Source organism: Saimiri boliviensis, chromosome 11 (assembly GCF_048565385.1).
Source record: "Saimiri boliviensis isolate mSaiBol1 chromosome 11, mSaiBol1.pri, whole genome shotgun sequence".
Lineage (NCBI taxonomy): Eukaryota > Metazoa > Chordata > Mammalia > Primates > Cebidae > Saimiri > Saimiri boliviensis.
Genome location: NC_133459.1, coordinates 69,176,564 through 69,202,153, shown reverse-complemented (window position 1 = coordinate 69,202,153; position 25,590 = coordinate 69,176,564). Strand labels below are relative to the sequence as shown.

At 35.0% G+C, this 25,590-nt stretch overlaps 1 protein-coding gene across 2 annotated transcripts; it reads left to right on the top strand.

The window, feature by feature from the left end:
- The first annotated feature begins 2,188 nt into the window (after nucleotides 1–2,188).
- ZRANB2 (zinc finger RANBP2-type containing 2) lies at nucleotides 2,189–20,429 on the top strand. Of its 2 annotated transcripts, XM_003921417.2 has the most exons (11): nucleotides 2,189–2,450; nucleotides 4,622–4,674; nucleotides 4,765–4,873; nucleotides 6,454–6,536; nucleotides 11,121–11,197; nucleotides 11,439–11,573; nucleotides 12,697–12,866; nucleotides 14,334–14,420; nucleotides 16,782–16,940; nucleotides 17,961–18,035; nucleotides 18,578–20,429. In XM_003921417.2, exons 1-10 carry the CDS (start codon nucleotides 2,395–2,397, stop codon nucleotides 17,992–17,994), a joined length of 963 nt encoding a protein of 320 aa, XP_003921466.1. In that variant the 5' UTR covers nucleotides 2,189–2,394; the 3' UTR covers nucleotides 17,995–18,035; nucleotides 18,578–20,429. The 2 variants fall into 2 exon arrangements, with proteins under 2 accessions (XP_003921466.1, XP_003921467.1); XM_003921418.2 differs by lacking the exon at nucleotides 17,961–18,035.
- Nucleotides 20,430–25,590: the final 5,161 nt, after the last annotated feature.

The window sequence follows — 25,590 nt, the reverse complement described above, 5'->3', positions numbered from 1 at the left end:
CATTTTTTCCTCTCTCTTTTCTCTCACTACTTTGTCTCAGAATCTGCCCTAGTCATCTGCTACGCCAGGTGGCTAAAACTCCAAGAGGAACCTCTTATTCCTGGCCAGAGAATCTTGCAAGACAAAGGGAGAGGAATGTAAGAGGAGAGAGCTAGAGAAGAGGATCCCCTAATTCTATGTATGAACCCATACAAGTTCTGTGTTCACACCTAAACTGAACGTGTGCAGGACAGACACAAAATAGCATAGCAAAACTGAATTTCACATTAAACTATTGCTAACATCCCCAAATAATCACTGAGTGTTGTAAGTATAGGATAGACCCAAAGCAGCATAGCAAAGCCTTTGAAAACCCAGCTGATATGGAACCAGTACTCATAGACGATGAGACTGAACTTTTGACCCGAAACAAATTCAATCGATTGCCTCCTAAAACAAAATAAAAAGCAACATTCCTCAAAGCTGTTTAACAGGACTCAGTCTATGCAACATAATATGCAAAATGTCCTGGATAAACTCTATAATTACATGCATAAAAGAAATGGAAAAATGTGCCCAACTTGCAAGGGAAAAATAATCAATACCTGCCAACTCCTAGATAACCAAAATGTTATAATACAGATTTTAAAAAAACAATTATAACTAGAGAGTAGTTAAACAATTCTTCTCCTAAATATAGTCACACTTGCATAAAGACATTTCAGTCAATGATGAACCACATATACAAAGGTAGTCCTAAAAGATTATAACACCATATTTTTACTGTACCTTTTTTATGTTTAGATACACAAATACTGTTAAAATTGCCTACAGTATTTAGCACAATAAAATGTTATACGGGTTTGTAGCCTAGCAGCAATAGGCTATACCATACAGCGTAGGTGTAGGTGTATGGTAGGCTAAAACTGCTAGGCCTGAGTAAGTACATTCTATGATGTTCACACAACAGCAAAATTGCGGAAGGTGGCATTTCTCAGAACATACACCTATCATTAAGTGAGGCATGACTGTATATGCTGTATTCTAAAAAATATTTTGCATTTATATATCATAATCTATGCATAAGAATGCTCATACTAGGGTTGTTTGTAAAACCAAGTCTGGTAAACAGAAGGAATAAACTGTCACAAGGAATATTACCAGTATACATTAGTGAAAATAACAGAACTACACCTATAGACTTCTACATGCCATTACCTAGGATTAATTTAGAAGCATAATGCTGCATGAACAAAAAAAGAGTACATAACCAACTCTCCAGATACAGCTCATCAAAGTAAACATTCATGTATGTTAGGTTCTGAAAGGAAGGCCAGTGTTAAAGAAAGAGAGGGTGGCTTAACAGCAAACGCAGGCTTTATAACCAGCATACGACCTACAGAGGTGGGAGACCAGCTTAACGCCAGTGCCCACTGCTATTTACAGGCTGGGGTGATTTATAGACCTAGGTTGGAGTGGTCTGGGGGCCCATGGCCTGCTGCATGGGAAAATGTTGATAAGTGTTCCCAGGATGAGGTGGTTCTGGCCCTTGCTCCAGTGGAATGTGGTGTTCTTTGCACTTTCTCCCGGCAGAATATAGTAAGAGGCAGGCTGTTTCTCACCACCTGAACCTCGTGGAATGTTTCAATTTGACTAAGACCTGTAAAACGGCAAGGGGGCTTACAAAAATGGTGCAGTTTGGACTAACAAAGTATATAAATTAAATTTTTAAAAGCAAGAAAATAAATCCCAAATACGGGAAAGTATTATCTCTGGAAGAAAGTAATGGGATGGAATCAAGAAAGACACTGGTAATTTAAACAAGGTTGGCAATATCTCAGTTTTTAAATTACCAGTTGGTTCCCACGTACATGCTGCTTACTTATCTGTTACACCTATTTATGTATTTTTAAAAAAGGTTTCTAAACGATAGCCTATGTGTATGAAATAACAGAATTCTTGTGCCTTAGTAAAATAAAATTTCTCTAAAAACTTGGAGACAAACGAACCTCGCGCCCCTGAGCTGATCAATCACTTCCGCCTCCACCTTTCCAGCTCCGCCTATGGAAGCGGAAGTACTTTACTCTAGGGTCCTCCCACCTGTAGGGGGCTCTCCGAGGCTTCTAGTGCCACGAAGTCCTCCTGCCTGGGTTGTCCTTGTGGCGCCTGTTACTTTAGTCCTAGAAAAGGTATTTGTATTTTAACTTTTTCATCTAAGAAACAATAGCGCAGTCCTGTTAGTCTGGACAACAGTGTTCAAGCTGAATTCCTGACCAGTGCCCTCATTGTCAAACCCTGACGCAGTAGCAGGCGGGAGTCAGGCGGTGTCGGGACAGCCCCGAGTTGCCGAAAGTCCCCGGCCCGCTTTCTCCCGTGAAGACATAGCTGCGGGTGGCTGTGCTGGTGGCGTTCAAGATGTCGACCAAGAATTTCCGAGTCAGTGACGGGGACTGGATTTGCCCTGACAAAAAGTGAGTTTAAGAAGGGTCCTGAATTGGGGCGAAGTTTATTAGTGGAGGCTTTCCCAGTTCCGTGCGGCGTTTTCTTTTTTCTGTGATTTCCCGTGCCTTAAGAAGGGTTGAGGCGGCGAACCGCCAGTTCCCGGGCGGGAGGAAGGCTCCCAGTCTCCTCTTGAGAGAGGTCTTTCCCGGAGTCTTTGTTCTAGATATGTCTCCAGCGTTTCCTCGACATTACCTCTCCAAGGTGGCCTCTCTTTTGAGTGCAAGATGGCCTACCTTTTTGCCCCCACACCCCACCCCCGCCCCGGCCAGGTTTCAGCGATAGGAAATCTCTCCGTCAGGCCAGCTTGGTGTTGGATCTCCCCCACGTGACTTTTCCCTGCAGAACTTTATTCTTGTTCGCGGAAAATGGTGCTTTCTCGCACTCGTCCGTTTGTCTCTTGTAGTTCACCTTGTTTTGTATTTTTACTCAAACTTTTCCTCCGCACTATTTTACCCGTTTTCCCAAGCTCTACCCCTCTTTGGTTTGGGAAATAATGACCATTTTCTTTGTCGATCATTAATTTCTCCACAAGAATTGGGCTTTTCCCCTCCTTAGAGCCTAAAAGGAGGGAAGAGGCCTGTGTTTTTGCCTATTCAGCCCTTAAGATGCCTGCAGCCGTGAAGCACATGTGTTACTTGGCTCTGCTTTTTGACATCGTTGCTGAAGCCAATGTGCTGTATTAAATTGTTAATCAGATTTTTTTTGAAGGGTTCACAAATAGGTGTTATCTATTCAGAAATAACATGGAAAATAATATAATGTACAACTCATGTTCAGATAAAAACTTTTATTTCTTGTACCTAAATTAGCCATAAAGATGTTTTTATTGTAAACAGCAAAAACTTTGGAACAAACCTGGGTTTAATTAAAAATTCTATTACTATTTAACTGCTAAAAAATAGAAATAGAATTGCTCTTTTATAATTAATACATAAAATAACATGGATAGGGTATGTAAACAATGACAAATTCTAATTGGTAGCTATTGATAGTAATTGATATTAAGATGACCTGAAGGAGTAGTACAAGCCTAACAGATGATATGAATAGAACCAAAGTTATATGTTGTGAATGGTATTGCTCTGAGTGGAAAGACATTATTGAAAACGTTCAAAAGAACAGCAGCTTCTGACTTTTGTTGTTACCTGTAAAATAATATGCTTTTGTCAGTGTCTTTAATGACAGCACAGGTAGATATTTGAGGTAGGAATCAAGGAGAGTGCGTTTCAACTCATTTACAAATATATGAATAGAATGTTGCTTGTACAAGATATATAAATCCAGGAAACATTTTCAGAGTATATTTTCCATACTTAATGGAGTCATAAGGAATATTTTTAGGGGAAAAACTTAGCCTAAGCATTATTTAGAGTGTTTCATATTTCACATCTGTGTTGTATTCTAGTATAAGGCTTTAAAAATCAGCCTTTAAAAATTTAAGCATGTACACGTGCACTACTAAGGTCATATGAGTGAACCAGTAATTCTTTAGGTTTGAGTTTGTTGAGCATAAGCATAAAGTCATGCTGTACTACATGAGTTGATTGGTTTTGGTGGTTGTGTCACTTTTCTCAGCTAAGTCTTAGGTTTGAGAAATGCCCTGTAAAACTCAGTTTACTTACAATTATTGAACGTTTTTGTATTTTTAGTCATTTCAACCTATCATTTTTGATTTCTTACCATCCTACCTACCACCTGCAAAAAGATAATTTCAGTAAGATCCATGAAGCCCTCCTTGATTTGTAGGGTTTTTTCCTCATTGTTCCACCCCTAGAGTTTAAAACTCCCTGATACCTTGTAGGTAATTACTGAAGTAGAGTAAACTCACTTCCAACTTTTTAAAGAGATTATAACTAATGATATATGCTAATGTGAAGACTTGAGGCAAAGATCCTAAGTAACGTAACCAAGACCACATAACTGGTAAATGGTAGATTGAGATTTCTTATGCTGAATTTGTGACTCCAGAACTAATACTTTCCCCCCAATAAATTGTGAGGATTTTTTTGGTAGGTAACATTGACATTAACATGACTAAGATGAATTAGAAGTTCTGGATTCCAGATATGTAGTGAGGACACATTAAAATGCAAAATTTTACATATTTAAATTTTTATAAATGCTTTTTATTCTGTTTCAGATGTGGAAATGTAAACTTTGCTAGAAGAACCAGTTGTAATCGATGTGGTCGGGGTAAGTATTTAAGGAAGATTCTGTTTATACTGTATATACTTCATTTCTTTGTTTCTCCAGGTTCATCTTTCATGATTTTTCTGTTTTCAGAGAAGACAACTGAGGCCAAGATGATGAAAGCTGGGGGCACTGAAATAGGAAAGACACTTGCAGAAAAGAGCCGAGGCCTATTTAGTGCTAATGACTGGCAGTGTAAAACGTATGTGTTTTAAATTGTCTGATTCCAAAATAATAGATCTGGCCATTACTTGTTTATATTACCAGCTTTTATTAGTCACATTGACAAACCAGGATAACCCTTTAAATCAAAAGTTTGTTGATTATTATTCAGTCTCATCTTTAAGTGTAGTGTAAAGACATTTTAAATTATTCTTTGCATTTTTTTAATGGTAATAGTTGTTACTATGATGGATTGTATGTACCGATAAACAAATACTTATTTATGGTGAGCTAACAACCAGTTGCGGGGTGGCAGTACTTAAAAGTACTAAGGCCTACTTCGTTATTGAAAAATTTCCCAAATTTTTAGACTGTATTGTTAGTGTGAAATACACCACAAAACTCATTTTGCCTATTTACAAAATAATGTCAGAGTCATAAGTTGTGTGCCATAAGTAATTATTCCTAATTATAGGTAGGTTTCATAATGATTTTTATTTTCAGGTTTAGATTTAATTCAATTCTTTATTGATTTTTCCAACTCCCATCTTTTCTCTATGCAGATGAATCCCTTGTGTTTCAAAGAGGACTAAATCAGAAAAGAATATTAAATAAATTTCTCTTTTTGTTCGTTTGTATTTTTTGTTTTGTGTTTTTTGTTTTTGAGATGGGGTCCCACTCAGTCACCCAGGCTGGAGTGCTGTGGGGCAGTCTCAGCTCACTGTAACCTCTACCTTCCAGGCTCAAGCAGTCTTCCTACCTCAGCCTCCTGAGTAGCTGGAACCACAGGCACGCCACCATGCCTGGCTCATTTTTTGTAGTTTTGGTAGAGACGATTTTACCATGTTGCCCAGATTCGAACTCCTAAGCTCAAGCATTCTGCCTGTCTTGGCCTCCCAAAGTGCTGGGATTATAGGCAAGGCATGAGCCACTATTCCCGACAAAAGAGTCTTAAATAATTTTCTGATCTGCTAGATTATAAATTTGTATTGGAAAAGTTTTCAGCAACAGATTTGGTCACGGGATTTGGTATGCTGTGGAATTCAGTGCTTGAAGTGATTCCTCAAAAAAAAAATTAACATGTATAGGATATAACCATACTCTTTAAGGTAAATTCAGAGACTGAGAAATTATTGGAACCTTTAATTTAAAGTGATATTTTTTTCATAAGGCATCAATTTCTATACTGGTTCAGTATCACTTATCTGAAATGTTTGTGGGCTCAGCATCCCTAATCTGAAAATCTGAAATGCTACAGTGAGCATTTCTATTGAATGTCATGTCCTCTTCCAAAAAGTTTTAGATTTTGGAAGCTTTTTGAATTTTGGATTTGTGGATTAGTGATACCTGACCTGTGGTTATAGTTGATCGTTTAATTCTCAAAATTACAAAGGCACTTCATACTGCATAAATTTTGCTTCTCTGGTTAAATTGTTCACTTTGTTGTTGGAACCCACATTTACTCTTCAGACCATTGTACATTTTCTTTGTTTACATTACCACTTAGTAAACGTTTCTTTATGATAGTTTCATCCTAGTTTTTATTTTAAAATTCTAAAATATCTAAAAATATGATACCTATGTTATAGCCTACTAATTTGACATTTTTCACTTCTAAAGTTGCAGCAATGTGAATTGGGCCAGAAGATCAGAGTGTAATATGTGTAATACTCCAAAGTATGCTAAATTAGAAGAAAGAACAGGTACGACACAACCACATTTTAACTAAGTAATTTTTTTTAAAGAACTAAATGTTGAAACAATAATTGCACCACCTTCGATTAAGGGCACAGTAAGTGAGGATTTTGTGTATTCTGCACTGAATGTTTTTCACTGGGGATTTTCACCCCATGTACACATACAGATTTTTTGTTTCACAATTTATAAAATAGCAGTATTAAGGACCTCTACCCTAACAAGTAGGGGCATAATACTTATAGAAGTATTCTCCTCCTTTCCTTTACAGTGGTTTACGTGTTTGTTGCTAGTAATAATATAATGATATCATTTTTTAATTCTTTTGATAGCCTACTGTGACTTAAAGGGCAAAGCCACACCATTTAAAGTTCTTCTAAAGCTTAGGCAATAATTCTGAAACTTAGCTATGTGTTAGGATCATCTGAGAAACTTTTTAAAATACAGATTGTAAAGTACAGAACTGATAAAGTTATTTGGCAGTAGGTTTCCAAAAATCTTCAGGTTGTTTGGATGGTGTTTAGTAATCATTGGCCTAAACAATAGCTGATCACTATGTGTGTTACTGGTGAGATTAAAATGTTTCCTAATAGCATATAGTTTTCCATCATCAGCAATTAGCCCAACCACATTAGCTGTATACTTCAAATCTGATTTTGTCATTCAGCTGCTCATATGTCACATGATCAAAGGATTCTATCTATATGTAGTCACCCTGTCAGACCTACACTTGGTGAATTGCTTTCCTGTTTTCTTTGCCTCTCTAACTTTAGGCCATTTTCACAGTCTGTTTAGCTTCTAGGGATCAGAGGGCCACTGTTGAATCTTTTTGACCTGGCTCTTGTAGACTTCAACAGAAATTCTATTTTTATTCTCCCCCACCACCCCTTTTTAAAAAATTATATTCTTGTATGTGGGAACATTGTAACATAATGTCCTAGATTTTTTTGTTTCCTTTTTCAACCCTCAAATCCTACCTTATTCTTAGGAAGAGATTTTGCCTTTCCACTGATGAGGTAGGTTAAGGTCTTCTGACAAGGATCTCCTTTTTTTCTTCCCCTCACCGAAGGTATGCAACGCATCCTGCCTCCCCACCTTTTATTGTTTGTATATTCTCTCTCCTTTGTAGGTTTCTCTTCTTTTGGCCACTGATGTTGAGATTCTTCGTGGCCATCTCTGGCCCTCTTTCTTTCCTCTATTTTCTAGGTGTTTTCTTCTAAGCCCAAGGTTTAAGTAACTTTGCATGATGCCCAAGTTATGTCTCCACCTCAGACTTCTTTGACCCATATATCCAGCAGCCTGTTCAGCATTGCCAGGCGAATGTCAAACTCATTATATTCAAACTGAATTTGTGATTTTCCCCCTAGGACCTGACCCTCTTCCAATGATCTCTTTCTCATGATTAGTACCACTCACCATACATTTGTTACATAAGCTGGAAATCTTCTTAGCCTAGATAGCTCTTTCTTGGTATCTCCCATACTCAAAAAATTCTTTTCCATTACCACCCTAGGCAAAGATACTATGTTTTATGGAAAAATAGCCACCTAGGTAGTTTCTGCATATGGTTTTTTTATTTCCAGATTTAAAACTCCCTTTTTTAAAAGCCCATTTTGATTGCTTTTAGGATAAAATCTAAAATCTTTTTAACAGTTTCAAAATTAAAAACTTTTTCTCTTTTCATTCTCCTTGACCTATTTCCTGACTCTTTATAGTTTCACTATCACAAGAACTATAGTTTAACAGAGAAGTAAGCAAATTTTATAGTGATAAATTCTCACTCTTCTTTACTCTTTGTCATTTTTCAGTCATTTTGCTGTCTTGAACCTTTCCCACTTACCTAGCTACAAGTATTTGTATTTGCTGGTAACACTTGAAGGTGTGAAATAACTTACTCTGTTGCTTTCCAATTTCTTTTGTCTATATGTAATAAAGCAGTACAGGGTTCAGGGAGCATTTCCTAAGCATGACACAGGCAGGATATGAATAAAAGGGAATGTAATTCACTACCTCTGAAAGATAGCTGGCTTTTTCTGCATAATTCCATCAAATTGTTCAGTAATTGACTTTTCCTGTTTCAGGATTTAGGGTTGTTATTGTTTTTGTCAGCTTTCTTTAAAAAAAAAAAATTAAAGATAATGGCACAAAAACAATTTTAGTACATTGAGATTTTTATTCTTTTGGATTATTTCCTTAGAATAAGTTCTCAGGAGTTAAATTAATTGTTCAGAGTATGGAATCACAGAATTTTCCTTTTAGGCCTTAGTTCTTCCTTTGAAGTACATGTTATATTCATCCCCCCTTTCCTCTTTTTTTCCATTGTCACAATCCTGATCCAAACATTCATTTTAAACCTGTGTTTGATTCTTTCCTGGCCCTTCCTCAGCTTTTTACATCATACTGTGAGACAAATTTGAAAATACACATTCATTGTAAGATACTAAAATCTACAGAAATTCTTGGTTGCTTTTTAAAGCCTTCCAAAGAAATTCAAATTCATTAAATGATTCCAGAATTGTATTTTCTGTATTCATTCCTTGAAGACATATTTGTAGGCCACTGCGCAAGGTCTTGGGGATACCTGGATGAGCAAAATAATTTACAGCACCAATGAAATGAAGTCTTCTTTTACAAAGCTTATGCTTAAGCTAAGAGTGAAAGATGAGTTACCCAGGGATGAATTAAACACTCTTCTTTGTGGTTTGTGGAGAAGAAATTAGGAGAGGTGGTGGCAAGAGTGGAAATAAGAAACCAATTTATACAGCACTACCTGCATTGCTTTAAATCGCTAGAATGAAGGAAACAAACATACCATTCCGTTGATTACACTATCTCAGATATTAAGTGAAAATGATACGTTTCAGTTTTTTCATCATAGGGAACTAGTGTATTTCCCATTTGTAGGGAAAGAGTTAACGAGCTAGCTTTCTATGGTCTGGATTCATATAACATACCTTACTAATGTCTTTGTTGTCAGCCATTTTGCTGCTTTTTCTGTGGCATGTATGAGAAAATGTGAAAATTGTTCTGTATTAGCTGTGATACTCATTTTAAAATAATTTTATTTACATATTTATGAAAAATGTGAGTTATAGTTCACTTTCTCATATTACTATAATTTATTTTTGAGCTCTCCATGTTTGTCATTACTTTTTGGGTTTTTTTCTCTGTAAATTATTTCTCTAGATCCCTGTATGTTTAAAAATATTAACTTCCAAGTATTTTGAAGTTTTCACTAGTATAATGAAGAAAATATGTTACATTAGTGTGGGTTTTTTTTTCAGAAAGTGAAATTGTAGAAAGATTTTTAAAATGCTAATGATAGGCAAATTTTAAGTTATAAGTCCTAATTTTTATTAAAAATCTTTTAATTATAAATCTATTTAATATTTTGCTGACTAATGAAGTCTTTAGAACACTGGCCTTATGTGCTGATATTGCACTGGAGTATGTGACCAGTTAGATTGTATTACTCTTTTTTTTTTTTTTTTTTTTTTTTTTTGAGGCGGAGTTTCGCTCTTGTTACCCAGGCTGGAGTGCAATGGCGCGATCTCGGCTCACCGCAACCTCCGCCTCCTGGGTTCAGGCAATTCTCCTGCCTCAGCCTCCTGAGTAGCTGGGATTACAGGCACGTGCCACCATGCCCAGCTAATTTTTTGTATTTTTAGTAGAGACGGGGTTTCACCATGTTGACCAGGATGGTCTCGATCTCTTGACCTCGTGATCCACCCGCCTCGGCCTCCCAAAGTGCTGGGATTACAAGATTGTATTACTCTTGATCAACACATACTTCTTTAATTTTCCATGGAGACTTTTTCATAATATGTCAGCTCACTTTTCCTAAAACTAGTTCATTTTTTAAATTTCAGTCTCTCCTTTAAGCTTATGCCAGAGACTTGCCAATTGAATTGTATACATTGGTTCTGATATGAGAGAATAGTGATTTGCCAATCTCAACTACTTTTTAATAGGATGATTTAATTTCAAAATTTAATGGTGAATTCAGAGAACGTGTGCGACCTTTACCTATGTGTTAAAAAACAATTACATAAAAACCAATTAACCAAGGCCGAAGGATGGCCTTTATTGTGTTACTGTATTTGCCTATGTAATTAGGACTTTTCCAAGCTCTTAATAAGGCCCACTACATTTTAAAGTAGCAAAATTTCAGTGTATCAGAAGATTTTTCAGAGTATTTGCAACTGGTAAACAGTGGAATTTAATGCTTAGTTGTTAATGAGCCTACTGTTTCCAGAAGAATTACGATAAACTATAGAGGAAAGTCCTTTAAAACTTGGTTATAGCAGAAGTTTGAGATGTTTTCCATTAGTACATTCTATGGATTTAATGAGTCATATAGGACAATTTGAAGTTCAAAAAAGCTTGAAGTATAGCCATATGATGTTCCAACTAAGTTATCTTTATTTTCTGTGGTCACTTCTAGTATGCTTTCTTAAAGACTGGTAATTTATTAAATGGATAGGCAGCTGTTGTTGATGAGATTTTTTGTTGTTTGGAGATTATTTGGGTATGATGTGTTTAATATTTAAATGAATTGTCATAGGGTAACAATTTGTACCCTCTTTTTTAAGGATATGGTGGTGGTTTTAATGAAAGAGAAAATGTTGAATATATAGAAAGAGAAGAATCTGATGGTGAATATGATGAGGTAAGCTGTGTGTTGGTGTTCAGGCTGAATATAAATTAGAAAAAAAATGATAGAAAAATTTCTTAAATGCAAAGGAAAACTTTTTAAACATACTTTATTTTTGTAAGTGCAATTTGAGTCTTCAGCAACTGATCATTTTCAGGGAATCAAAACTTAAATATCTAAAAATAATTTTTTAGAAAAATGCATTAGGTTTAATGCATTACCAGCTGACAGATATTTTGAAATTGTTTTTCTCTAGTTTGGACGCAAAAAGAAAAAATACAGAGGGAAAGCAGTTGGTCCTGCATCTATATTAAAGGAAGTTGAAGATAAAGAATCAGAGGGAGAAGAAGAGGATGAGGATGAAGATCTTTCTAAATATAAATTAGATGAGGTGAACAACTTTCTTATTTCCCTTTTGTCTTGTTTGAGTTATACCATAACCTGAGTGCTTTTGACAATCTTAGACACTTGGTGAAAATATATTCTGTGTTTTCCTTTGTTCTCACAAAGGTTTTGAGTTTCTGCTTTGCCAAGTACTATTTGTACTTGGAACACTGTTGTTCTGGAGATACAGTAGTGACCAAGACAGAACCACCTTTCTCTTACTCAGTTCTACTGGAGGGAAGATATAAATAAACAATGTAATTTTGATAGCAATAATGTTATGAAGACACATGATATAATAACAGTTTAAAAGCAGCTTTGGTTTTTGCTGCTGGTTAATGTCTGAGGAGGTGAAGTTTGTGCTGAAACTTGAATGATAAGGAGGAGCCACCAATAAGAGCTGAGATGAGAGCACATCTCAGAAAACAGCAAATACAGGTTCCCTAAATAGGAAATAAGCCAGCAGCCTTCAAAAATACCATACCTAAGCTAGTACTGTTAGAGCAGAGGGGAGAATGAGATAAGGGGAACAGCACACAATTCCAGTGGTACTTGTTCTGTCAGGCCAGAGTATAAATTTTATGCCATATTAAGGCTACCTTGGAGCCAGATCATAAGAGATTCTGAAATGCAGCCAAAGAAATAATAAGCCAGTTTTAAAGTTTTTAAGAAAAAAGTGAGAGATATTTATCTGGCCGGTGTTTCTGATGACTCAGTGTGTTGAGATATTAGAGAGGCAGAATGGATCTTCAGATTTGAAGAGACCAGATAAGAGGTTACTGTAATATACTAGAGAAGAAGGAACAGAGTTTCTAACTAAGATTAAGAGTTGTGGATTCAAGGACTTTTATATAAGGAGGTAGACTTAAAAATTTTTAACTAATGGGGTTGTTGCACTATGTGTGACAGAGAAAGAGTGTATAACCTCCAGGTGTATGTCTGCAATACCCGAGATAAAGTTGTCAGATCTCTTTGAGATGAGTTTAGTAGGTGAATTTTAGAATTCAGAATGAATTTGCTGAGATACCTGTGATACATACATATGGAGGTGTTTAGTACACTTAGCTGTTTTATCTTTTCTGGTAGGTAACACTAATATCTAAATGTCTACTTATAATTGAATTTGTTAGGATGAGGATGAAGATGATGCTGATCTCTCAAAATATAATCTTGATGCCAGTGAAGAAGAAGATAGTAATAAAAAGAAATCTAATAGACGAAGCCGCTCAAAGTCTCGGTCTTCACATTCACGATCTTCATCACGCTCATCCTCCCCCTCAAGTTCAAGGTCTAGGTCCAGGTAAACGGGTACAGGTCAAGGGTAACACCAGTCAAAATGTCAGTATCTAACTTTTTTATTTATAAATTTTGTTTTTCTTGACGAAATAAACTTTAATTTTAAAAATTTAATTCAAGTCAACATTTAAATAATTTTTCAGCTTAGTGCCATATACCTGTTGTCCAGTATTTTTAGAAATGTAAAGTCTTGGCATGAAACTTCCTTAACATATTTTGGCCTCATGCTTCTGACTAAAATAGACTTAAAAACTGAATTAAATCCTTACATACACTTATGTTTAAGCCAAAGAGATAGCTTACATTTAGAAATTAAGGGAAGATCTGTATTTTCATTCAAGATGTTGGAGGCTAGCACAGAAATTTTCAAGGTATTAATTAAATCATTGCTTGTTAGTATTTTAATAGTCTGCTTTGGTATCAGTATTCTGAATAAAGGAGCAAATTCAGCCATATTAGTTCTGTTGACTAAATGCTCTTAATTTTGAGATATCCAGGAGTAAACTAAATAGAGGACTCAGTTGGTGTACTTGAATATTCTTTTGTTTGTTGATATAAAATATGTAATCTCTGATTTTATAGTTAACAATAAAAATAAAATTTTAGGTGAGTGAAAGTAGTGATTTAAATTAACAGACTCCTCTTAAAAAACCTTAATCACAGTTAATTGATGGCATGGGCAACTTTAATCATATTTAGGAATAAAATATTAGCTGTTAGTATATAGCAACTAGATATGTTTTAATTGAGCACAGCAAAGCCTGAGAACTTAAGGAAGTAGGGCTATAACCAGTAATTTTGTGGTAAAAATATAGTGATCTTTTTCTGCAGGTTATTATTATAAGGAACAAATTATAATTCCAAATTAGATTAATGCGTTTTGTGATTTTTAAAATTCGTATGGACCATATTTCCCTGTGTCATATTGTCCAAAAATGTAATTGTCTAATAGTGACAGAATTATATATTCTTCCTTTAATTCTATAAGCATTGAGTATACAGAAAAATATAGGGATGAAATACATGCATGCCAACCTTCAAAGCTTTGTACTAACTAGAAACAGAAGTAGAAGGGAATTTATAAAGGAAAATGATGGAGACGTTTTAGAGAAATTAAGTAAAAACTGCCACATTCTGTTTCTTGGATGTATTAGTTCTGGGTAGCTTCTTATTAATTACTTGTAAACAGAAAGTATTCAGTGTTTTTGTAATAAAGCGATAATACTCAATGTTTTATTTGTACAGTTGAGTGGCTTTAGGGTAATTTTATCACTTGGAAAGTGATAGCTCTTTTTTAATTATCTTTTGTTACTAAAAAAGCTTATTTACAATAGTGTTTTGAAAGTATGTGTCTTGTATAGTTATCTTTTTATATGAAAATGAACTCAAATACCTATCTTTCTTTCAGTGTTCATGTCACAAAGTTCAATTAAATGGTCCTGGAAAAAAAAATCCTTCCATGTTGTTCCAGGTCCCGTTCAAGAAGTTCTTCCAGTTCGCAGTCAAGATCTCGTTCCAGTTCCAGAGAACGTTCGAGATCTCGTGGGTCGAAATCAAGGTGAATGAGGTAGCATCTCTCTGTAAAGCAGAGAGAAAAATATTTAAAGGCTGCAGAAGGTGTTGCTGCTTTTTTTCCCCTTATTTTGCTTCTACTTGTCAATTTTATTTTAGCATTAGCTAACTAATGCACTTGCCTCGGCTTAATTTTCTTACCATAAGATGTTTCCATTGCCAGCAGTGTGCCAAGACATTCCCATGATTGAAATAAGATGGCTATTTTGCATTATGCAGCATTTGTTATTTTGGCGATAAGATGTGATGAAATAGGAAGATGAAGCCAAGTCTTCTCACCACATCTCTAGTATATTAAGGTTAAACACAGTGGCGTATGCCTATAATCCCAGCACTTTCGGAGGCTGAGGTGGGAGGATCACTTGAGGCCAGGAGTTCAAGGTTGTAGTGAGCCATGATTACAACACTGCAATCCAGCCTAGATGACAGAGGAGTCAGTCCATATCTAAAAAAAAAAAAAAAAAATAGTAGTAGTTCAAATAAAATTATATATGTAAATAAAAAGAAAAATTTTCTTCATTGTTAAAATGAGGAAAAATAACCCTACCTCAAAACAGGTTCTGCTTTGCAAGGCAGTTGTTTTCAGAAACATATTTGCCATTTATATCATAAAGTTCCTAGGAAGTACTGTATACACATTTTCCTTTCTAATTTTACACAGAATATTATTTATAGAGCACAAAACACTAAAAACTAAATCAGGAAGTATAGTTGGTTTAGATAGGACATGGTCTTAAGTAGTAGTAGTGTTGTAAACATTCATGTTGCATGTAGTCAGATCTATAGAGGGAAACATAATTTGAAAGAATCTCGAGAAATTTTTTTGTACTTAGTCAAAATATGCTGTCTTTGTTTTTAAGTTAATTTATGATGACCTACTAAAGGTATCTAAAATAAAAATAACAAAATGACTGAAATTCCTTATTTGTGGAAATTCACATTGAAGTCTAACAATGGCTCTTTTGGTAAAAGTATTTACTGCTTTGAATGAAATTTAGCATTAGAGCTACCACAGTGTAAACACATTAACGAGAAGACAATGGTTTGCACATTTGCCTTATAAGCCAATAAGAAATAGATAACAAGGCCAGGCTCGGTGGCTCACGCCTGTAATCCCAACACCTTGGGAGGCCAAGATAGGAGGGCTGTTTGAGCACGGGAGTTCGAGACAAGCTTGGTCAACATAGTGAGACCTCATCTCTACTAAAAATAAAAATTAAAACAACAAGCCAGGCATGGTAGTGTGTTCCTGTAGGCTAAGGTGTAAGGATCACTGGTGCTCTGGAGATGGAGGGTGCAGGGAGCCATGCTTATGCTACCACAGTGCAGCCTCGGCAACAGAGCAAGACCCTGTCTAAAAAAAAAAAATAGTAGAGAGCAAATATATTTTTTATCGTTACCATTATTTAGCATCAATATTTTAGTGCTTTGTAGGTAAAAATCCTTAAGTTCTGGTATTCCCTTTGGGAACCATTATAATTAAGGTTTACAGAACAGCCTTCATATACTTCCCAAACATTTTTTCATTGCTTATAACTTTCCAAAGAATTCTCCTTTTGGGCTTTCTGGTTTTATTTTAAGCCCAAAGGTGAATTTTTTGGGAAGTTTGAGCTAAATTCCTTCAACCAAAATACACAAGTGAAGAAAAAAAATTGTATTTAAACATTTGCACATTTACTTCTACCTAAAGCATGTGAATGTCAACACTTCATACTTCATAAATAGTGGGTTTTCATAAAAATAAGCATTGTAAATATAAATCATTTTGAAGTTACTTTTTATTTCTTTTTGAAGATTTGGCAATTTGGTACATTTACTAGTCTTTTGTTTCTGTCCCATATACCTGGTTTTTCTGTAACAGCTTAACTAATGGGTTGTGTAATTCCACATGGAATTATGTTTATTTTCCTTAGGAAGTGATTATGTTTATTTTCCTCAGGAAGTAATATATGATACATATTTTCTCCTTAAATGGAAGGATGAAGGATATAGTTTCTAAACATAAAGTCCTGTTAATGCATTTACCTGCCGATTTTATAATACTCTAATATTTGTGTATACTTTGGAAAGCCTTAAAACAAGTCTTAAATTCTATGTTGATATAATAAGCAGGGTTTTAATTACATATAGAATTTTAAAGAGATGAAATTAAAATAATATACCTAAGTAGAATGTTTTCCTGGTTGATCCAGAAGTCTTCTGTTGAGTAAGCAGTAAGTATTCTTCCTTATAAAATTTTTATAGTTTTTATAAATCCTGTTACTTTTGGAGCTATCTGATTAAACTAAATAATCTTCCTTATTTCTTCTTTTAATGAAATGTTTGATTTGTTTCTCAATCGATGAAGATCCAGCTCCAGGTCCCACAGGGGCTCTTCTTCCCCACGAAAAAGATCTTATTCAAGTTCATCATCTTCTCCTGAGAGGAACAGAAAGAGAAGTCGTTCTAGATCTTCTTCATCTGGTGATCGCAAAAAAAGACGAACAAGATCACGGTCACCCGAAAGGTTTGGGTTTCTGTAGAAATAAGAATGGGTGTTCTTAAGTGTGTTTAATAGATAAAGTAAACTTCTAGTCAAGGGTTAGATTTTTACTGTCTCCTGTGTTCCAACTTTCTACTTTTCAACTTTCAACTTCAAAAAAACAGATTACTTTGTTTATGCTTTGTAATTTGATCAGGTTGTTTAGAATTGTAGATCGAACCATTCTTTGATCATTTTATTGTTTAAATTTTTATTTCTATATATAATTTTTATAGCCAACTCTCGGTTATTTCTGTCTTTCAAGATTGCAATTCAGAAGCTATACGCTGAAGTAATTTATGAGTTGACTTTTGTACTTATGCCTCTTTAAATACTAAAAGTCAGGAATTCTAGAGCATCTAAATAAAAAATTAACTTTCAGATCATTGGGAATCTGTCCTCATTTAAACATGTGTAAATGCATTTCCACAGCAAATTGCTTCATGCCCTTTATCTATAAGGAAATTATTCCTTGTAGCTCATACATTTTTCATCTTGCAGTCCAAATCTTTTTCAAAAAGACCTTTATTAGGTTACTTTATCTGTATTGACACTTTTAACAATGGGAGAGTGCAACTGTCATCTGCCAGCCTTTTCTGCAACAGGCTACTCAGTTTCATTAATTTTCTCTTTGTTCTCAATTATATAGTCATTTTAATGGCTTTATTTGTAGTTTTTGCAAATTTTTCATATTCTATTAACTTGTGAAAATAAAGATTATGTAAACTCTGATAATTGCTGGGTTCAGTGGTAGGATTATCTCATGATTCCTACTTGTACAGAATGGTTAGTTTTGCTTCTTCACATTTTGGAGTTTAGATGTTAAGATTACACACAGTCTTGTTTCTCTGCCTTTGTTTCTTTGTAAAAAAAAATTACTCTGTATTTGAGTGTAATTCATTCTGTTGCTTTCTTACCACTTCTGCAAATTTTTATCTTAGCCACATATAATCCCCCTAGTTTGTTGTCATCTAAACTTAATGAACATGTTCTCTATTCCATAAGCCAGGTGATTGGTGAAAACACTAAACAACCCTGAGCCCAGGGCCAACCCCTACGGAACACCACTACTTTACCCAGGTTGATATTGACTTATTCATATTAGCTGCATGAATATAACCCTATAGCAAATTGTACAGTCATCTTGTGTGACCTAGATTTCCAAAACTTATTTATGAATATATTTTATCATACACAGAAGCCTTGCTGTATCTTTTTTACATAGACTTCTTACACTTTCTACACCGTGTCACAGGGATTGGTTTAGTCACACTTCCATTACCAAGTCTATATGCTTTTGTTGTGCATTTTCTGTAATTTTACACATTTTTGCAAGGCTTTTCTTCAATATCTTAAATAATTGAGAGGTGGCTATATTTTGAAATGAGAGGATAACTTTTTTAAACTATAGAGAATTTAAAGTTGTATTTGTATCATAACTGGGCTCATATCCAAAGTCTAAATGTCAGATAACTTTATGTGTGTAAGTTCCTATCTCAGTTTTTAATTTTTTTGCTAGTATCATGGTACTGAATTTTGTATATTTTCACAGTCTTAAGAATGAATGCTGAAATTCAGTTCTAGCTTACTAGAATGCCTACTTTCTCCATTATGTCTTACAGACGCCACAGGTCATCTTCTGGATCATCCCATTCTGGTTCCCGTTCAAGTTCAAAAAAGAAATAATGCATTAAAATTTACATCTTAAAAAAATCCAGTACAGTGCATGAAGCATATTTTTAAAGAAGTTGGTGTTTTACTTGGTCAGAAGTGCTAAATCTGCTAGTAGAGGTGCATGCCTTTCATTGCTTTTCAAAACAATACAGCTGTGTTTATTTGTGAAGTTAAAAGTAAATAGCATTTTAAGCCATAATGTCCCAAATTAGATGCTCTGTCATTCATTATTTACAACCATTTGCTCCATTTAAAACCATTTCAGCTATAACAAAGTACTTTGCTTCCTAATTTAAACCCATTTTTCTCATTTTCAAATACATCCTGTCCATTGGCTAAGACAGGATTACCTAGGCTTGCCTGAACTTTGGGCATGGAGGCAAGACTGGAAACTAGTTGGAAACAATGTATTTATGGAAAACAAGTCAACTTGTTTATGCTGTTAATGGATGTCAAAGTGATTCTCACCGAAAAAAATGTAAACTATGTTGTAAAGCAGCCAACTGTAAATGTCTTTATTTTGAAATTCCCTATGCTAAGGGTGCCTTAGAATCATTGTCTCTCTTTTATCCAGCTTTACTTTTTTGCTCCACCACATTTAATGCAAAAGAATCTTGTGACGTCTAGAAGGAGAGAAGTGGTATTTATTTTTCTTTCTGACACATAATTGGGGGCAAAAAAGAAAGTTAAACAGTTTATCACTTCTCTGCTGATATGGTTGCTTGATAAAGACATCTCAGATTGTTTACCATATTTTAAGAAGCTTTGTGTGATATTCTTTAAAATCTAGTTATCAAATATAATATGGTAGAAAAGGCTAAATCATAGTTAATGAGCAAATTGAAGTAAGGTTTTTAAGTGTATTTCTCTTTTGGTGAAAGGCCAATGGAGACATTGTGAATTTAAGTGAATATTTGCCTCAAAATGTTAACTATAAACACACTGCATATAATTTTCTTCTGAATAACAAATTAATGCTTATCTCTGCATGATGTAAGCAAAAATCATTATTTTTCCTATTCATTTGAAATAAGTTATGGCTTAAAATGCTTTCGGAGTTTATTTCTCAAAATCTGGTCACATGAGCTTCAGTTTGTTTTCTGGTTTAAAAAATAAAAAGGTTTCTCTTAACAGTGTTTCCAGTGACAATGCAAGGTAAGTATATCAAGGGAAATCAACACTTGTGCTTGGGGGCTTTTTGTTATGGGGTATTGATTTCTGTTTCTTGTTTTTTTCCCCCATAACATTGTCTGCTGCAATTTAAATAAAAATTACGACATTTTAAGATATTTCATAGACAGACCAAACAAAAATATGTTTTTTATTTTAAAGTGAATGTTTTTGTCTTCAGCTGATCTAACAATGAAAGCAAAATATCTTATGTAGAAATATTTTGATAATATTTTTACAGTGAGCTTTCCCGTGTTTTTATGTCTTATTTTTCTTTGCTGCATTTATGTAGGTTGCACAAGAACTTTTACTCTCTTGTATTTGTGCCTCAGACTTTTTGAAAGTCTACCTTCTAAATTGCCCAGATGATCTAGATTCTACATGTTACCATTGGTTTATTCTTGTGCTTTCTGTATTTAAAACTTTGGCTGTACTAAGCAAATGCAAGGTTATAATTTAGCTAATAGTAGTTTATAGACAATTCTGATGATTATGATTTCATTTGGTTTAACTAAGCTGTACTAGTTCATTTCATAAGGAAACGATACTGTAGACAAATGTAAATAAAGCCTGTGAGTCAAGCATCAAGTGGTGTTTGTTAGAAATAAACTAGAGATTTTTAAGCTGTGATCTAATGTTCATTTTTAAACTAATTACAGTTTCATTTGTTACCTTTGATTTGTTAAGTTTTTACACTCTTTATATTCACCTACCTTTTATGTAGGAGTGCTTGGTGTTTTAAATTCAAAAGCCATTATCACTGCAACCTCAGAATTTTTAATTTTAACCTTTTTGTTTTCTTTTTAAATAGAGAGCTCCTAAATTAGTTGCACACTTCTTGCCAGAACATTACATCCCTTATTCCATGTGGTAAAATAGTATATCATAGTGTGCTTCCTGAATTACTCTTAAACTATCACCCTATATAAAGTACTCGACAGTCCACTTAACAGCTAAGTTTTCTTAAGTTTCTATTTGGAATCCTTTCATCTCAACAATATTGAATGATACTTGGTAATAAATGTCCAAGTTTAGAACTAGATCTCTAGGTACAATTACCAAGCTAAATTAGGTCTTTGAAACCATCTCGTCTCCCTTCTTTCTATCTGGCATACATACATAGCTGGTATTGTGGATGTTGGTAAGAAAGTAGGGAATTTCCCCACTTTGTTCCCTGTTTTTGATATAAGGGTTAAGTGTTTTTAAATGTTATTTAAATAAATTGTGTGTGTGTGTGTGTGTGTGTGATATTTGAGTAGACTGGTTTTTTTTGTTGTTTTTTTTTTGTTTTTTTTGAGACGGAGTTTCGCTCTTGTTACCCAGGCTGGAGTGCAATGGTGCGATCTCGGCTCACCGCAACCTCCGCCTCCTGGGTTCAGGCAATTCTCCTGCCTCAGCCTCCTGAGTAGCTGGGATTACAGGCACGAGCCACCCTGCCCAGCTAATTTTTTGTATTTTTAGTAGAGACGGGTTTTCACGATGTTGACCAGGATTGTCTCGATCTCTCGACCTCGCGATCCACCTGCCTCGGCCTCCCAAAGTGCTGGGATTACAGACTTGAGCCACCGCGCCCGGCCGAGTAGACTGTTTTAACTAAAAGTTTCGTGTGTTTGTGAGTGAGAGAGATTTGCAGACATTATCTAATTCTGTGGTATTGTGAAGATATATACTATTGCATATCTTCTGTTTTATGAAAAGGAGGGTTAAAGCACAGGGAAATTAAAGCCTTGCTGAAGGAAGCCACAGGAATAGCAAAGTAGGGATTCACCCCCAAACATGATGGCAGATTTCAGTATTATGTCTGATAAAAGCCAAATCTCTTTGAGAAAATAAATGTGAAATTGCTAAGCCAAAATTTTTTAGTCTGGTAATTTTGTAGAGAATATTTAATTTCAGCCAATTATAGGTAGAGAGGTTAGACAAACACTATTTGGATGACTTTTGATTTATGGAAAGTTGCAAAGGTTGTACAGACAGTTCTCATAAGTCCCCACTAAGCTTCTGTGGTCATTAGTATCTTATTTTACCAGTTATGTATATTTCTCAAAACCGAAACCAACATTGGAGTATTACTATTAATTACATTACAGATTTTATTTGAATTTTACTTTTTTCCCCTTAGGATATTTCGTAATCTAGAGTACCACATTGTACTACTAACATCTTCATACTCTCCTCTGTTCTATGACGGTTTTTCATTCTTTCCTCATTTTTGATCACTTTGACAATCAGAGTGAGTACTGGCCAGGTGTCCTCTAGAATGTCCACCACTGAATTCTGTATTTAACTGGTTTTTCTCATGATTAGATTGGAATTACGGGGTTTTCAGAGAACACCACAGAGGAAAAGTGTCTTTTCATCACTTCCCATGAGGGTACATGATAACCCTGTGACTTCACTGGGAATGTTAAGGTTAATCATTCGGTTAAGATAGGGTTTGCCCTGATTCATTATTGAAGTTACTGTTTCTCCTTTTACCTACTCTTATTCTTTCAAATCAAGTTATACTAAGTGTAGCCCATCATCAAAGATGGAATTAAGTTCTGCATCCTTTTGGGGTTAGGTATCGACACAGTATTTGGAATTTTTCTATAAGAAAGGTTTGTCTCCATTTGTTTTACGTATCATGTATTCAAATTTATTTTGTTTGTTATTTGTTGCTCAGTTTGTTTTGTTGAGCAAAATGAAAGGTACTGGAATAAGAAAAATGTTAACAATAACTTGGTAAATTCTAAATACTTCAATGCACGATTAAAATGTATCTAAAAAGATTTTGAGGAAAGCTATACAACTTTAGTCAAAGAAATAAAAATACCTAAATTTGAAGCCAAAAAATGTGTACAACAGCCCCTCCCCTTAGCCTCAATTTAGTGGGAGAAAGCTCTTATAAAATACAGTTGTGCTTAAGTGTCTGTGGGGGATTGGTTCCAACATCACCCACAGATAGCAAAATTTAAGGATGCTCAGGTCCCTTATATAAAACAACGTGGTATTTGCATGTAACCTATGTATCTCCTCTCATATACTTTAAATCTCTAGAGTAATCCTAATACAATGCTATACGATACTTCATGTAGAATCAGCATAGTGTACCATGTGGCGAATTCAGTATTGTCTTTGGAATTTTGTAGTGTTTCTTTTTTTTTTTTTTTTTTTTTGCAGGACAGAGCCTTTACTTTTAAATGATTATTGATACACCAAGTAGTAACATGTAACAAGTTCTTCAATTCTATCATCTAGTAATTTTGGTTAAGAAACTAAAAGCAGCCCAGTTACACTAGTATTCACTATTCTAACCATTAGCAAGAATGGACTACTTTAAGGCTGGCTGCTGCTTCACACAAGTTAAAAGTAACTATTTACTACTTTTTCATAAGTATTTGTAATTTGCAGTTGTTGAATCCGTGGATATTGGATACAGAACCCATGAATATAGAGAGCCTATTGTTCTTCAGGTTAGAGATAAAGTCTCTCATAAAATAGGAACAGCTTTGCCTTAATAGAGGCAAACTCTTAATGAGTTGACTGAGCAGTCTTGAAGGACAAGTTTATAGATAAGAAAGGCGAGCTGAGGTTATTCTCTTTGCAAAACTTAAGATTTGATGTTTTTAGGGAACTAAAAGTACCATGGCTGTGGGAAACCTCAGAGAAAAACAGGGAACTTTGTAATAATGCTGTTGGAATTAAACTGGACCACAGCGAATATTGACTACAAACTGATTATTTGAATACCTAAGCGTTTAACACAGAACAGTGAGATTTTTGCACCTACCTTAAAATGAAACATCTGTGTCCTGTTATCAGTGAGATTATCACAAAGGCTAAGTACCTGCAACGTAAATGTAATGGGAACTAAAGTTTAATGAGTGTGATGCAGTGGTAGAATTGTCAGTGATGCTTGGTTGCTGTCTGTTTCTTCTGCTCGAGTCAAAGTGCCTGACTTCAGTTTTTAGTTCATGGTAACTAAATGACTTGGGACATTCTTTATGCCTAAGTTGTTACACTTGTAAAATGAAAATGACAGTGTAGGAATTCTAAATTGTAGGGATTCTAAATAATAAAGTATTTGGCACATAAGTATGCAACCAATATTGCCAGTTTTTATCCATTCCCCATGTCTACGGATATTTAATGCATATGCACATGTGTACATATGTGTGTGTGTGTGTGTGTGTGTGTGTGTATAGATAGATAGATAGATATGTATATATATGTATCTCAGCATAATACCCTGTGGAGAATTCAAGTATTGTCTTTGGAATTTTGTAGCTTTTTCTTTTCCTTTGAATGTTTTTAATTTGCAGTTGTTGAATCCATGGATACTGAATATAGAACCCATGAATATAGAGGGCCTTTTGTTCTTCGGGTTAGAGATAAAGCCTCTCATAAAATAGGAACAGCTTTGCTTGAATAAAGAGGCAAACTCTTAAGGAGTTATATATATATATATATCTGTACGTGTGTATATATTCTCAGATGCTATTTCCCACTTACTCTTTATTGAGCACTAGAGCCATATATCGAGCTGCCTCCTGTGTATTGCCCTTTATTTTTATTTTTTATGAAGATGGGTCTTGCAGTGTTGCCCAGGCTGGCCTTGAATTCCTGGACTCAAGCAATCTTCCTGCCTTGGCCTCCCAAGGTGCTAGGATTATAGGTGTGAGCCACTACACCTGGCCTGTGTCTCCCTTCCCATGTCAAACAAGCAATTTTACTGTATCTAAATTCTCTAAACCGTCTGTCCACCAAACTTGTATCTCATGTTGTATTTCATATTGATAAACATTATTATCAGTAACTTGAGAATCCTTTTAGATTTCCTTTTTGCCTTCCTGTGCCAAACAAAATCTGATTTACTTACAACTGAGAATTCTGCTTCTTAATTCTCAAACCAATACTCTTCTCTTACCACTGTTTTCATTTGTAGGCTAGGATATTGCAGTTTCTTCCTTGTCATTTGGCATATAGTAGGGTTTTAGTAGTATTTGCTAAGTGTATTTGTTGCACCGAGGATTAATGTTTTCATCACTTTGATGCTAGAATGCTCTTAACTAACAAGCAATTTAGTTTGTGTTATTTCTTTGCCTAAAGCTTTTCAGTGCCTTTTCATGGCTTTCAGAATTAAACTAGAATCCTTTTGCATATAGTAAAAAGTTTCAGGTTTTTTTTCAAGACTCATTACTCCCACCTCCCAATTCTAGCATACTTAGGTGCACTAGCTATGCTGAACTAGTAATAGGCTTTCATCTTAGTACAAGATTCTTACACCTGGAATGCCCTACACATACCCCACTACCATTCCTTTTTAGCCTTCATGACTCACTTCGGAATACTAGGATGCCATCCCCGGTTTCTCTTCAGTTTCCATGGGAATTTGGTGAAAATCCTGAGTTTCAACTTCCCCAGTATCCCTCTCCCTTAGCATAGTGTCTGTCATTATAGCAAGCCCTCAGTGTTTGATGAGGGGCAATTAATATGTTACCTTTCTCAAGATTTTGATCAGTTGTATTTTTTTCTCATTACTGATACAGAATAAATGCTCTTTTTCACTGGAAAGCATTCTGATTGTGAAAGGAGTTTTTATTCTGAAGTTAAAGCTTTGTGAGATAGACCATTGTGACCGTCATTCAACTTGTGTCAGAAGAAACTTTTTTTTTTTTTAATCTTTATTTTAGAGACAGGGTCTCACTCTGTTGGCCAGGCTGGTCTGAAACTCCTAGCCTTAAGGGATCCTCCTCCAGCCTCCCAAAGTGCTGGGATTATAGGCGTGAGCTACCATGCCCAGCTTTTT

Bases quoted from the DNA above. Each gene is read 5' to 3' on its own strand.
- ZRANB2 (XM_003921418.2), top strand. From the start codon at position 2,395: ATGTCGACCAAGAATTTCCGAGTCAGTGACGGGGACTGGATTTGCCCT. The intron at 2,451-4,621 runs GTGAGTTTAAGA...ATTCTGTTTCAG, and splicing joins TGGATTTGCCCTGACAAAAA to ATGTGGAAATGTAAACTTTG. The intron at 11,198-11,438 runs GTAAGCTGTGTG...GTTTTTCTCTAG, and splicing joins CTGATGGTGAATATGATGAG to TTTGGACGCAAAAAGAAAAA.